Here is a 15965-nt window from a genome sequence, read left to right on the forward strand (position 1 = left end):
TCCTCCAATTAAAAATAATTTTAAATGAAAAGACACAACCCACATAATGAAAGAAAATATTTGCAAACATAGTGACTGATAAGGGATTAACCACCAAAATATACAAATAGTTCATGCAGTTCAGTATGAAAAAAACAATTAAAAAATGGGAGGAAGATCTAAATAGACATTTCTGCAAATAAAACATACAGATGGCCAGCAAGCATGTGAAAAGATGCTTAACATCACTAATTATTAGGGAAATGCAGATCAAATCTATAATAAGATATCACCTTACACCAATCAGAATGGCCACCATTAACATAGCTATAACAATAAACACTGGAAAGGGTGTGTGGAAAAGGGAACCTTAACTGTTGGTGAAAATGTAAATTGGTGCAACCACTCTAAAAAAAAAATTTAGGGAGGTTTCTTTAAAAATTGGAAATAGAGTTACTATATGATCCAGCAATCCCATTCCTGAGCATATATCTGGCAAGGACAAAAACTATTTTGAAAAGATACATGCACCCCAATGTTCGTCGCAGCACTATTTACAATAGCCAAGACATGATAGCAACCTAAACGTCCACTGACAAAAGAGTGCAGAAAGAAGATGTGGTACATATATAAAATGGAATATTGCTCAACCATAAAAAGAACAAAATAATGCCGTCTGCAGCAATATGGATACACCTAGAGATTGTCGTACTAAGTGAAGTAAGTCAGACACAGAAAACGAATATCAAATGATATTGCTTATATGTGGAGTCTTTCAAAAATGGTATCAGTGAACTTATTTATAAAGCAGAATAGAGTCACAGATGTAGAAAACAAACCTATGGGTCACCAGTGGGGAAAGAGGCAGCAGTAAACTGGGAGATTGGGATTGACATAAATATACTATTATTAATAAAGCAGATAACCAATAAGCACCTACTGTATAGCAGAGGGAACTCTACTCAATGCTCTGTAATGGCCTACATGGGAAAAGAATCTAAAATATGTATTTGTTTAGCTTATTCACTTTTAAAAATGATGGAAAAAATAAGATAAAATAATGATTTTTTTTAAAAAATAAATCTTTTAAAACTCAAGTTCATAAAGATATCCTCTAAGCTTTTCTAAAAATAGGTTTGTTTTCAATATTTAGGAGCATGCTGTCTGTATATGTGTGTGTGCATCTATATGCTTGCTACTCCATCACATAGGCATGGAGGCCTCAGTTTAGAAATAGATCTAGTCCCTGAACCAGAGGTTGCTTTGGTTTAGTTCCTTCTCAGTCTCCTTTTCCTGAACCAGGAGACCTGCTCTGGGCACTGCCATGGAGTGGTGAGAGTGCCTGTGGTCCTGTCTGCCCAGCTAGAGCTGCTCCCCTGCTGCCACTCTGCCCCAGACAGTGCCTGGGCTCTGGTTGGAGCCCACTCATTGTTTTGTATGCCTCTCTTAGTTGGATCCATTCAGTTCAGTTTGGTTTCAATCGCTCAGTCATGTCCAACTTTTTGTGACCCCATGGACTGCAGCATGCCAGGCTTCCCTGTCCATCACCAACCCCTGGAGCCTACTCAAACTCATGTCCATCAAGTCCATGATGCCATCCAACCATCTCATCCTCTGTCATACACTTCTCCTCCTGCTTTCAATCTTTCCCAGCATCAGGATCTTTTCCAATGAGTTAGTTCTTCACATCAGGTGGCCAAAGTATTGGAGTTTCAGCTTCAAAGTCAGTCCTTCCAATGAATATTCAGGACTGATTTCCCTTATGATTGACTGGTTTGATCTCCTTGCAGTGTAAGGGACTTTCAAGAGTCTTCTCCAACACCACAGTTCAAAAGCATCAATTCTTCAGCACTCAGCTTTCTTTATGGTCCAACTCTCACATCCATTCATGACTACTGGAAAAACCATAACTTTCACTAAACAGACCTTTGTCAGCAAAGTAATGTCTCTGCTTTTAAATATGCTGCCTAGATTGGTCATAACTTTTCTTCCAAGGAGCAAGCATCTTTTAATTTCATGGCTGCAGTCACCATCTGCAGTGATTTTGGAGCCCAAGAAAATAAAGTCTCTCACTGTTTCCATTGTTTCCCCATCTATTTGCCATGAAATGATGGGACCAGATGCCATGATCTTTGTTTTTTGAATGTTGAATTTTAAGCCAGTTTTTTCACTCTCCTCTTTCACTTTCATCAAGAACCTCTTCAGTTCCTCTTCACTTTCTGCCATAAGGGTGGTGTCATCTGCATATCTGAGGTTACTGATATTTCTCCCAGCAATCTTGATCCCAGCTTGTGCAGTTAGCTAGATAGATAAAAGTGAGGAGAGGAAACAGTAGATGATAGCAAGAGTATGTGTGAATGTGCAGACAACAGAGAAAAAGAGGTTTTAGGAACTGGAAGCAGTTTGGTATGACAGTAACTAGAACAACCTAAGGGGACAGAGCAGCAGAAAAACCTAGAGAGATGCAACATAATGAGGAAGGTCTTCATACCTTCTGCCAGCCCAACAATCACCACTTCCCTAAAAACACACAAAAGAAGTAGAAAATAGAATCTCTATGCAGAAAACATCACAGGTTTCAAAAGATATTCACATTGATTCACTGAGGTGGAGAGTGCTGGTGTTATTATGTCCATTCTAGAAACAAGAAAATGGAGGCTTAAGAAATTTAAATGATGGACTAGAACTGAAACCCAAAGCTTCATCCTTTGTTCTTTCCGTGGGCTTCCCTTGTGGCTCAGTTGGTAAAGAATCCACCGGCATTTGGGAGACCTGGGTTTGATCCTTGGATTGGGAAGATCCCCTGGGGAAGAGAAAGGCTACCCACTCCAGTATTCTCGACTGGAGAATTCCATGAAGAAGTCCTTGGGGGTCGCAGAGTCAGACACAACAGCAACTTTCACTTTCACTTTGTTCTTTCCACCAACCACAGTTCAGAGCACATACACAAACAGTAAAAAGACTGCCAACCATGAAGCATCTCAAACAAAACAATAGAACTGGAAACAAAACAGAGATAAACTTCTTTGACACTCCTTGATTCCACTTTTAGATGCTTCCCTTACTTGTCTCTCTGAACCTGATTCATAAATAGGCTCTGAACCTAACTTCATAAATTGTCCTAATGGACTCCTCTACTCTGTCATGCAAACAGTGATAAGTTTCAATATTGTAGCTACTCCGCAAACTTGAATTTTTACTAGCACAAAGGAAGTAACGACTCCCAGTTGCACAGGTTCTGAGTAATAGTGGCCTGTAGATGGTATACATGTGATCCAAGCTCCTGATCACATGATTTTGACATTTTTATGTTCCTACATATAAGTACCAACCTGCCTTCACAATAGTGAAGTTTTGAATTCAATTAACTCTAGGTGTCTTAAGTAAGAAGTTAATACCTCTGTTAACAAAACTACTTTTCAAATCTTTATATGTAGTTCTATAAAATTATCACTCATTTATTCAACAAATATTGCAATTTAGTAAGTACTATATAATATAGCAATAGGTAATGTATATAATAATGACTATAATGACATAAAATTATTTAATGCTGATGCATGCTAGGACTTGTAATCCTTGATCAAATCACTTTTCTTCCCTGAAGTTTAATCACAATGTAACTTTCTGAAAAAGAAAAAAAAGAATAATGAAGAATACTAAGACTAGCTGTTTTAAGTGACAAAGTAAACTTGACCTAGTTTTGCTGAATTTTTACTTTATTGTTCTTTCTATTATATTATCCCAAGTTCTATCTGAGTAACTAACCTAGGTCTCTTTCCTTCCTCAAAGGAGAGCACTAATAATGTATTTACCTGTAGTCTTTCTCCTCCAGGGCATTGTCCCGACCCAGGGATTGAACCTGCATCTCTTAGGTCTCCTGCATTAGCAGATTTTTTTTTTTTTTTTTTACCACTAGTGTCACCTGGGAAGTCCCTCCTATATCTACACCATCCCTAAGAACTGCTTTCTGTAATTCTTCATTACTGGATAGGAACAGGGAAGGTTCTTAGAAACCTCATTTAGCAAGGCATTCTCATCTTAAGTCATGAAAGAGCAGTTTGAAACCCTTCACCTGAACTATGCCGTGTCTCTATTTTCTAATCTATAGTGTAAAGAGAAATATGGCTTCAGATAAACTGTTAGTCATAACTAGCCCTTTATTATTTCTCCAGATTCTTAAAGGATAATAAATTCTATGTCTTTCCCCTATCTTTTGTGAGGACAGAAAAAATCTAGTTCCTATTGGCAAACTTTTAGTCACTGCTTTTATTTTCTTCTGACATTAATGAACAACAATTGAATCAAGAACCAAATTAAAGTTTAGCAAATGAGTGCTCATCATACAAATCATACTTTCTTGCAAGTTTTTAAGAGCATATTGCAGATTCTGAAGATGGTTCACCTCAATAGCTTTGAGTAGGGAAAGTAAAGTAAAAAAATGGTGACCCATGTTCTTTATCCCTCCAGGTTTTCAGAGTATGGGATATACAGACTCTTTCACTATTACAAGTCTTCCACGATAGCCAAGGAGGACCAGGAGACATGCAGATTTACTCTATGATATTTGATTCCATTCATCGCATGCTTATTACAGGTAAGTGCACCCAATTAATGGGCTTCCCAGGTGGCACTAGGGGTAAAGAACCCACCCTCCAATGCAGGAGACATAAAAGACATGGGTTCTATCCCTGAGTTGGGAAGATCCCCTGGAGGATGGCATGGCAACCCAATCCAGTATATTCTTGCCTGGAGAATCCCATGGACAGAGGAAACTGCTGGACTATGGTCCATAGGGTCATGAAGAATTGGACACAACTGAAGCGACTTAGCATGCCTGCACCCAGTTAATGACAAATAAAATCTGGATTTTTTTAAATCTCGTTTTTTAACTAGCACTTGCTCACTGACCAGAAGAAAAACAAAACTAGATGGGAGATTTATAAACTGTGATTCCTCACAATAGCTAACTGAATTCAATTCTATTTTTCTATGGCTTTCTATTTTTCTGTAGCTTGGTGGATGAGGTCTTGAACCTAGGATGCAAGGTAGTAGGGTTAAAGCTGCTGCTACACACAGGGCAAATCCAGCTCTGCACTGAGTGTTGGAGCAGGAATATGATCCATCTTAGCACAGCTGCACCAGCATGCTGAGTCAGTGCCCCTTTTCTTCAGGGAGGCAATTTGGCCCCATGTACTCTGGTACTGAGACAGTTACTCAGTGGGGAGGGTGTTGACCCTCCCACCTGCCTTTGCTTCTAGACAAAGGACAGTGAAGAGAGAGGATAGGGTTCTGAATGACAGAGCCAGCAGCACTGATGCTCACAGATTATTTTTCTCCTTTTCCTGCTGCCCCTGATAAACATGCTTACTAAAGAGACAAAAGACCCTGTTAGGCATTTGGGTTGAACATTACTCACATGCGTATCCTCAGAAGAAGCTTTAGAAGAAATGAACAGTATTAGCAATAGTTCCTCCTTCTGTAACACCAACCCAGAATGCATTTCCTATTGACCATCTTCCCTGAGTTCCTGTGGGATTAATAGGGCAGAGAAATGATTGGTGCTATCTCTGCTAGTGGAGAATATGAATTATTTTTAACTTTTAGGTGTTTTTTGGATTAGAAGTGAACTAGAACTTCATGTTTGATGGATAATTTTCTACCTTCTAAAACAGAAATTAACTCTCGTTGTAAGCACCCCTCCTCTATACTATCTCCTCTTAGAATAACATAAAAATGGCTACAAACAAGTTTTCTCTTAGTGCCCCAACTGGCATGTTTGATTTGCTGCTGCTGCTGCTGCTAAGTCACTTCAGTCGTGTCCGACTGTGTGCGACCCCATAGACGGCAGCCCACCAGGCTCCGCCGTCCCTGGGATTCTCCAGGCAAGAACACTGGAGTGGGTTGCCATTTCCTTCTCCAAGGCATGAAAGTGAAAGTGAAGTCACTCAGTCATGTCCGACTCTTTGCGACCCCATGGACTGCAGCCTGCTCAGCATTTCCATCCCATTTATCACCAGAGTAACTAAAGCCTCAAGTATCAACGTAAAAGCAAAAACACAAAAGACAACCCTAAGATCAAAATCTCTTCCTAACTTTATGTAATTCAGATAATACTCTGCTTACAACAATATAGAGCTCTGTGTATTGCTTAATCACTAAAATCACATACATTGACGACAACCATCAACATGACATCAGAATTTAATGAAGCTTAGCTCTCAGATTTTAATTTGTGCTTTTGTTCAAATGAAGCAGCCATAGTAATCTTATAAACCCCAGGGACAGCAACACCATGTTATAGAATATGCTGCTGTTACTGTCACCATTGTTGTTTTTGTTACTCTAATAAGACAACTACCATTTGATTAGTTCTTTCACAAAGTACTTTCATGGACTTTACTTCATTTGAGGTGCACAGTCACCACTGAAGTAGAAATTATTATTCGTCCTATTTTATAAATGATAAGACTAAATATTAACTATTTCAGCTAACTAGTATAAAGACTTGAGATAGACAGGTGGGATTGAGATATACAGGTGGGATTCAGTCCCAAAGTTTCTGACTCCTGGATCTACTTTCTTTTTCTGTATTGCTTTGTTTCTATACTGTTGTGTATCTGGTCCCATCACTTCATGGGAAATAGATGGGGAAATAGTAGAAACAGTGTCAGACTTTATTTTTCTGGGCTCCAAAATCACTGCAGATGGTGACTGCAGCCATGAAATTAAAAGACGCTTACTCCTTGGAAGAAAAGTTATGACCAACGTAGATAGTATATTCAAAAGCAGAGACATTACTTTGCTGACTAAGGTCCGTCTAGTCAAGGCTATGGTTTTTCCTGTGGTCATGTATGGATGTGAGAGTTGGACTGTGAAGAAGGCTGAGCGCCAAAGAATTGATGCGTTTGAACTGTGATGTTGGAGAAGACTCTTGAGAATCCCTTGGACTGCAAGGAGATCCAACCAGTCCATTCTGAAGGAGATCAACCCTGGGATTTCTTTAGAAGGAATGATGCTGAAGCTGAAACTCCAGTACTTTGGCCACCTGATGCGAAGAGTTGACTCATTGGAAAAGACTCTGATGCTGGGAGGGATTGGGGGCAGGAGGAGAAGGGGACGACAGAGGATGAGATGGCTGGATGGCATCACGGACTCAATGGACATAGGTTTGAGTGAACTCTGGGAGATGGTGATGGACAGGAAGGCCTGGCGTGCTGCGATTCACAGGGTCGCAAAGAGTCGGACACGACTGAGCAACTGAATTGAACTGAACTGAACTGAAATTGTGTATCTAGCCAAACATGGAGTGGACTGCCACTTGTTCATAAGCATATCTAGCTTTGTTGTCAGTTCAGATAAAATCCATTACAGTCAGTAGCATATGAAGGCGCTCCACGTGTTGTTTGATTATCTGGTTACCACAGCCGTCTCAGATTTCCACCCTGTTGTATTTGAATTGAGAAATACTACCAGAAGAGCCCCCCCCCATTCTCTTTACACATGAGTATATTTTATCCTAGAATTCAAACACTTTAGGAAAGTGTTCAGTAACTCTTGCTGAAATTTTTGCTGCAGTTCAGATTTTTATGGAGAGACTTGAGAAAAAGAAGGGCCAGTCTTTGGTAGCTTAATCTCCACACCAATAACTTAGGAAGAAGTTTCATTTCTGTTTGAACTGTGGAATGCTTTGAGATCCTTATGTATATTTCTAGACATTACACTAGAGATATCAACTATCAACTATAACACTATCAACTATAAAACAGAATACATAGTTGATTTTGAGAGTTAAATCATACTTGCAGTTTATAGGATTACTATAAAAGCAAACCAATGCCATGATGAATGGATAAGGAAGTTGTGGTACATGTATATAATGAAATATTACTCAGCTGTAAAAAGGAATGCACTTGAGTCAGTTCTAATGAGGTGGATGAACCTAGAGCCTATTACACAGAGTGAAGTAAGTCAGAAAGAGAAAGACAAATACTGTATATTAAATGCTTGTATATGGAATCTAGAAAGATGGTATTGATGATCCTACATACAGGGCAGCAAAGAAGACACAGACATCAAGAACAGACTTTTGGACTCGGTGGGAGGAGAGGGTGGGATGATTTGAGAGAATAGCATGGAAACATTTATATTACCATATGTAAAATAGATAACCAGTGCGAGGTCAATGCATGAAGCAGGGCAGTCAAAGCAGGCGCTCTGTGACAATCTAAAGGGATAAGATGGGGAAGGAGGTGGAAGGGAGTGTTCAGGATTGGGGGGGCACGTGTATCTATGGCTGATTCATGTAGATGTATGGCAAAAACCATCACAATATTGTAATTGTCCTCCAACTAAAATAAACACATAAATTTAAAAAATGCAAGTAAGAAATACCTGCTTTCCATCTAATTCACTATGGTAATTTGGAAATTAATCTTATTTAATATTGTTGCAAGCACTGGCTTGTTTTGTTGTTGCTGTTTAGTTGCTAAGTTGACTCTTTTGTGACCCCCCTGGACTGTAGTTGGCCAGGCTTCTCCATCTATAGGATTTCCCAAGCAAGAATACTGAAGCAGGTTGCCTTTCCTTCTCCAGGGGATCTTCCTGACACAGGAATCAAATGCTCATCTCCTTCATTGTGTAGGTAGATTTTTTTGACCACTGAGTCACCAGGGAAGAACAAGACCACGTTTACAGAGTGCTTTACTATTCGTTAGTTGAAACAGCTTTCTAACATATCCCAATCACTAAACAGAAGTTTTCCATCAGCAAAAAGGTGGCCATCATCTTTATTACTGTACACTACATAATGTAGCAGGCACTCTAAAGAAGGAAAAAACTAGACTATAAAGTAGGAAAATAGTGGTCACTGAAAAGAAGATATCAAGGAAGTCCAAGTACCCTACACTTGAAAATTAATGAAGCCCAAAATGAATGTATTTCTCTGGCTAAATCATATTTGTTTCATTTGTCAAAGATGTTTTTGAATAAATGAATGTGTTTTTACCTCATTCGGTCTCCTAGGCATTAATAATCTCACTGATCAGCTATTTCCAAACACAATTAGTTGAATAAAATGCTTTGTGGTTCAAATCTTCTAACATTTGTTATTTATGAGATTCTTATTTCTGTTCAAGGATCTAGTGTTATGGACATGTATCCTTTAACTAGGATGATACAAGATACAAAACAAGTCCCTCACACCCATGAACGAGAAATCAATGTCATGCTTTACAACAAATATTTTCACCAAGTACTTACCATCTGCTCTGAGTCCATAATTAAGGTGAGTACATACTGACTCTTCAGGAAGAAAAAAGCAAAGATAGAATTTTCTCTTCTTATAGATGAGTCTTTGAGTGATTAAATAAAGGTAATGGCATATATGATGGAACCTTACGTTAGAGCTATTTTTAAGTTTTCATGACTACATGAAAAGTAAGCATTTTAATGCAGCTCAGACTGCTTGCTGTTAGGCAACAAGTTCAACTTTAAAAGTGAAGCCAGTTCTTATGATCAAAACAGGAATTTTAAGGGAAATATGTCAAGGAAAAAAGCCTAGTGTGTGTGTAAAAAAATTTTAAACTGAGCTATAGGAGACTGTTAATAAGAAGGGAAAGAAATGTATAGATGTTTACTCTAACCCCGATAGGTGCGGGATATGTGCCAAATGTCTTAAATCCACAATTTTGTTTAATCCTCATACTAGTTCTCTGTGTGAGGTTCCATTTAAAGATGTGGAAATTAGGATTCAAAGATCAAGCAACTTGCCTCGGTTCATCTAACTTGTACGCATCGTGGCTGGGATACGCACTCAGGTTTTTCTGAGGTGAATACCAACATACTTTCCTCTGCAATCCTCAGGCTATGTCATTAATGTGTTCCCTAGAGGCCAGAGTTCTGGACCATCCTAACTGTATTTGTATTTACGACCACTGACTTCATCTAGCAGTGATGGCTGGAGGTGTTTGCCTGAAGTGTTTATCCTTTTATTTCATGCATGCTCTCCAAAAGGAGACATAGGGAGCAACAGAAAGCATTTCTCAGAGACTCTTCAAATTCCCTCTCAACCTTTGACCTTCTGTGCTCATCTGCTGGAGATATTCTCAGACCAAAATCTCCTAAGTTCATGTAATTATCAATTATTTCTAATAATGTCCACAGAATAAGTAGAAGGAAACTAAAACCTGGCTATCTTCATGAAATACTGACCTCCTAAAGGGAAAGTGTCTTCCTCGCAAGGTGGGGAGGGGAAAAGAAGACATCTAGGTGAATTTTCAAACCTGACTGGTTGGAGACAGATCATACTTTAGGCCAGGAAGTGGAAGTGGGTGGCCCCTGAGACCCCTTCCTGTGGTCCTTAGTCCTCATTCTCCCTTTAGGACCTCATCTACACCCAGGGTAGCACACAGGTTAAGAACCTGGGCTTTAGCGCCAGCCTGACTTCGTTCAGATCTCGGCTCTGCTGAAGCTCAGTCAATGGCCCCTGTTACCTGGTCTCCAGAGCGGTGATTATATCAGCTACATCTCCTCCCACTCGCCTTCTTTCACTGTAGCTGCAACAACTGACTTTCAGTTCCCTGGAGGAACCCTGTACCTTCCCATCTCTGGCCCTCTGTTTATGCTGCCTCTGTTTCCAAATACCTCGAGTTCAAACTGTGTTGCCAGTTCAGTTTGTTTACTGGAAGTCTTATAGACACCTGAAGTTGGCAGATCCATGAAGAGAGAAAGATTCAGACCGAGACTGCAGGGTTCATGCTTCTGCTGCATTTCTGAAGAGATCATGAGGAGCTTTGACATGTTTCTAGGCTTTCTGATTATACCTAACCTTCTCTGAAGTCTCAGCCTCCCCTGCCTTCCCTCCCCTGTTCTCTCTGTTAAGAACTGGGCCCATGTCCCTAATCAAAACACTCCTTGGAAAGGTCAGTGAGCCCTTTCCTCAGGTTCTCTCAGATTTCACACAGCTAATTGTAGACTCTGTCCCATGATGTCTAGATAATTTGGATAAATGACAACAGAGAATACATTCAACTTTATTTCTTTGTCTGCTGACTTCCTGTTATATTTCTAGCCTGCTGCTAAGCTTGCCTCATGCTGAGAGTAGCATCTGACTGCTTCCTAGATAGACAGGGGCTGCCTGGAATAGTTGTGGCTTGTCTCATCCCACCTATATATATTACAGAAACACTCTGGGGTAGCACAGTGACTATTAGACTACATCTTTTAGTCCTTTCTTTGATTAAACCAACATTCATGGCAGAATGTTGGAAAAGGTGTTAGGTACGCCCTGTGCCAATTTTGAGGCTATTTTGAGTATTATAAAATTGATGAAAACTGAAGGTCTTATGAAGTATTTTATTTTTCTTTTTTGTAGGTATGGGAACTCGAAACTGGCCTCCAAATATACCAGATTTTAGACCCTCATGGCTTCAATGTTGAACTGACTGCTGCAGCTATTGATGAAAGTGGATTTCTTTTTGCCACAGGAGCATATAATGGTCAGACCAATATCCAGAATATGGCCCCCTTGCTTTAGTGTCCCAGGAATTTGTTCTAGGATCTCGTCACAAGTTGTTTGGGTTGGAGGGGAAGTGTGAATCGAGCTGGAATATGTAAACATGCCAGTAAGACTGCTGTGACTGACTGAACAGTGCTAGGCTCTTCTCTAATGGGTATTAATGTCCTGATATTGATGTTAATCATAATAGATACCTTACTTATATAGATGCTTATCAGTTTGCAAAGTCTTTCATATATACCATCTCAGTCCATTTTGAATGAGACTTACCTGTGTTGCACTGACTCATTCTGTTCCTCTAATTTTGAGTACCATCAGCTAAGAGTTACTACTGGTGTTTAGTCGCTCAGTCATGTCCAACTCTTCTGTGATCCCAACCATGGACTGTAGCCCTCTAGGCTCCTCTGTCTGTGGTATTTTCCAGGCAAGAATACTGGAGTGGATTGCCATGTCCTTCTTCAGTGGATCTTCCACTAGTGATTGAATCTATGTCTCCTGCATTAACAAGAGGATTCTTTACCACTGAGCCACCAGGGAAGCCCCATCTGCTGACACAGAAATTCTATTTAGTGCTTTTCATAATATTTTTACTGAAAATATGGGACCAGACAAAATATACATCCAACTTTGCCACATCACATTTAGGATTCTATATTGGACTTGTTTATAAGATGCTTTTGAACTGTGGTGTTGGAGAAGACTCTTGCGAGTCCCTTGGACTGCAAGGAGATCCAACCAGTCCATCCTAAAGGAGACCAGTCCTGGGTGTTCTTTGGCAGGAATGATGCTAAAGCTGAAACTCCAATACTTTGGCCACCTCACGTGAAGAGTTGACTCTTTGGAAAAGACTCTGATGCTGGGAGGGATTGGGGGCAGGAGGAGAAGGGGATGACAGAGGATGAGATGGCTGGGTGGCATCACGGACTCGATGGACGTGAGTCTGAGTGAACTCCGGGAGCTGGTGATGGACAGGGAGGCCTGGCGTGCTGCGATTCACGGGGTCGCAAAGAGTCGGACACGACTGAGCGACTGCACTGAACTGAGCTGAACTGATCAGTCTAAGATGCTTAAGGGCATGTGTCACGTCACCCCTGAGAGAATGTCATGCTCCAGCTGGGCTGTGTCATTTGCTGCTGTGGAGAGCTCATAGAACTTGTTGGAACCAGCCTTCTCTCCTTTCACCTTACCTTATTCTGAACTCCCACGAGAGAGACAACATGACCTAGACAATACGACCCTTTGCATCACGATACACATATAGTGATTCCCCTTCTCCAGGGGATCTTCCCAACCCAGGGATCAAACCCAGCTCTCCCACACTGCAGGCAGGTTCTTTACCAGCTGAGCCACAAGGGAAGCCTATATTTCTTCTAGGGATATACTTACTAGATAAATTCTTGTTTGTAAGCCAGTTGATGGATTGAGTATCTTCAGTAAAAGTCAGAGTTTTTAAACTGTGAGCAGATAACAATATACATGAAATAAAATCCAGAATGCTGAGTTGATGGGGTGTGAATAAATGCAACCTGAGGTCACTCTAAAAATCCATGTTAGAAGATAATTCTCTACACTGAGTAATGACTTAGAAATAGGCATTCAATAAGTATGGTACCATTTCACCTGGCCCTTTCATGAGGATCTCCTACATGAACCAAATTAATTAGAACGTATGACTCCAAATGTAAGAAAAAACTTGACACCCTTTTTGCATTTCCTTTTTATGTAACCAACAACTCAAAACATTTTTTCTACCTGCTGGAATTCTTTTAATCCTTTTATTACCCAGTAGGATCTAGTTCTAAAATATGTTAGCACCTTAGGAAATGATACTATTGGAGTGACCTTTTACTGTTAATAATCACTGTGGCATGATTTTAGATAGATAGATATTGGAGAGTATTTAGCAAACTGGAAAGCGTTGGGATAATAAAAGCAGAAAAGACCCAATGAAGACAGAAAACTCACACAGGAGAGTCTGAGAATTTCAAAGAATATGTTCACAAATTTCAAGACATTGCCTGGTCCTGTTCATTTTTTATCAGCCTGTGACAATGAAAGCATACAGAAATATATTTTGTACACAGCAATGCTAGGGAGACTCGTGTGTCAATCTCAATAGGGAATAAACTTAGGATAAATTGTTGCAGAAAGCTTTCAGTTAGATTGATTTTCTCTGAGATAAAAGCCATTCTTCCTAGAAATGATTTTTGCTTATAGATTCCTTTCTCTGTGTGTTCAGGAACAGTTAAAATCTGGGACTTTGGCAGCGGACAAGAGTTGAAGGTGTTACCGGAAGGGAGAGACTGGAAAGAGGAAGAGCACTGGCTGCACCGCCTGATTTTCCTGAAAGCTCAGGAGAAACAGCAATACTTGCTCCTCTCTTTGGAGCGCAACGGAAAGATCAGAATGATCCAGGTTTGCAGTCCAACGTCCACATATGCTATGTCCTCTTCCTGGGAAAATCAGCTGAGCGTGGATAATCCCCATTTAACTCTTCTCTTGCCAGCCAGCGGAGGACAGTATTTCTCCACCAGCCTTCCTAGGATGTTCCTAATTAACCTTGCCCATGTCCAAGCAAAGAGCAAAAAAGACTAGCTGGTCGACACTGCCCATCCAATGTTTGCTGAAAAGGATTAGCCAGGATCCTTCTGGAGTAGATATCAAAAAGATTAAATTTACATACAGCTACCACCTCTGACATGGTTTATATCCTCATTTGAGGATAACTCACTGGCAGAGCTGCTCCCCAGTAGGCTTTATGAAAGGGAGCAATAATGATTCCTCTCTGAACCATATAACCCATAATGCATTCAGGGATGTTCAAGTCACTTTTTCAGTTTGTCATCAAAACTGCTTTGTGTACTTAACTGTTAACATGGCAATCTGTTTAGGTGTTTTGGAAGGATTGAAGTAGACTAAATTTGTTTTTCCTGAGTGTCTCTTACCACCAAAGTACACTAAAGCCTTCTTCATAGTTAAAATGAAAACTAGATTTACCCTGGCTGTTGAGTGGATATTTCCTTGCCTAGAACTCAAAGATTCTTTGCCCTTATTCTTCCCCTTTTGAAGATAGGAGTGAAACACGTCCCTAATTCAACTAATCTTTCTTTGCTGTCTGAGCAATCCAAAATGGCACTGTACTAGAAAGGAAGTTCTTCAGTGGAAAGAAATAGTTGTAAATTTCTTTTAAAAGATTTTCTTTGTAATTCTGCCATGAGGAGAATGTGGAATTCTTACTGATGGACACAATTTCCTCAATACATAAAAAGAAATATTGAGAAACGTGGTTAAGATTTGAATAACATAAAGACCAAAGGAAAAAGATTAATGTTCTTTTAGCTAATTGAGACACAGTCAAGGAATCAACCCAATTCTATTTAATTATGTATTAAGTAATTTGTAGCAAAGTGAAAACAAGTTGATAGCCAAGTCAATACATGACTAAATGAACGATTAGTATGATTTTTCTTTTCTTTTTTTTTTGCTGAGTTGACAAAATAAAGCAATAATTTAAGTATCATCTAAACATAGCCACATTGCTTCAGAAAACAGAACCTGCAAGGAGCGTTATCCTTGCAAACTGGGCATAGACACTTGTGGGTTTTCAGCCTGTGAAGGAAGAACTTAAAAGATGACACAAAGCAAAGAGGTCATTAGGAAACTGTAACTTTGGGCCTCCCTGATGGCTCAGACAGTAAAACGCCTGCTTACAATGCGGGAGACCTGGGTTCGATCCCTGGGTCGGGAAGATCCCCTGGAGAAGGAAATGGCAACCTATTCCAGTATTCTTGCCTGGAAAATCCCATGGATGGAGGAGCCTGGTCGGCTACAGTCCATGGGGTCACAAAGTGGACACGACTGAGTGACTTCAGAGGAGGAATTTGGGGCCTAAATAAAGTTTTGGCTAGAGATGGCACTAGTCTTTCTTATAGCTTACCATTTTTTCAATGGATGGCCTTAGACTGAACATTCTTATTCTTTATTTCCCATTTTTTTACCACCTGCTCCTGACACACATGTGCACACCCCTTGCCCCAGCTCATGCAGTCATTCATGTTGACAACTTTACTTTCATCAGAGCTTGGTCTACAAATCTACTCAGTTTCTAGAGAGATGAAATAAAACTAAACTCATCTCCACCCTCTTATCCCTTGGAATCTTTAATTGCTATGATATTTAAAAAATAAAGATGTAATACGTACATCATGAGAAATTCTGGGCTGGAAGAAGCACAAGCTGGAATCAAGATTGCCAGGAGAAATATCAATAATCTCAGATATGCAGATGACACCACCTTTATGGCAGAAAGTGAAGAGCACCTAAAAAGCCTCTTGAGGAAAGTGAAAGTGGAGAGTGAAAAAGTTGGCTTAAAGCTCAACATTCAGAAAATAAGGATCATGGCATCTGGTCCCATGAGTTCATTGGAAATAGATAGGGAAACAGTGGAAACAGTGTCAGACTTTTTTTT

At 39.9% G+C, this 15965-nt stretch overlaps 1 protein-coding gene across 1 annotated transcript in view; it reads left to right on the forward strand.

Moving 5' to 3' along the window:
• The window catches only part of WDR64 (WD repeat domain 64), a 123156-nt gene that overhangs the window by 55814 nt on the left and 51377 nt on the right, over positions 1–15965 (forward strand). Inside the window, exons 11-14 of the mRNA XM_040263575.1 lie at positions 4450–4576; positions 9117–9265; positions 11354–11477; positions 13737–13912. Coding sequence (XP_040119509.1) covers positions 4450–4576; positions 9117–9265; positions 11354–11477; positions 13737–13912 — 576 coding nt within the window. The remainder of the gene's footprint in view (positions 1–4449; positions 4577–9116; positions 9266–11353; positions 11478–13736; positions 13913–15965) is intronic.

This window comes from Oryx dammah, unplaced genomic scaffold (assembly GCF_014754425.2).
Source record: "Oryx dammah isolate SB20612 unplaced genomic scaffold, SCBI_Odam_1.1 HiC_scaffold_21, whole genome shotgun sequence".
NCBI classification, from domain to species: domain Eukaryota; kingdom Metazoa; phylum Chordata; class Mammalia; order Artiodactyla; family Bovidae; genus Oryx; species Oryx dammah.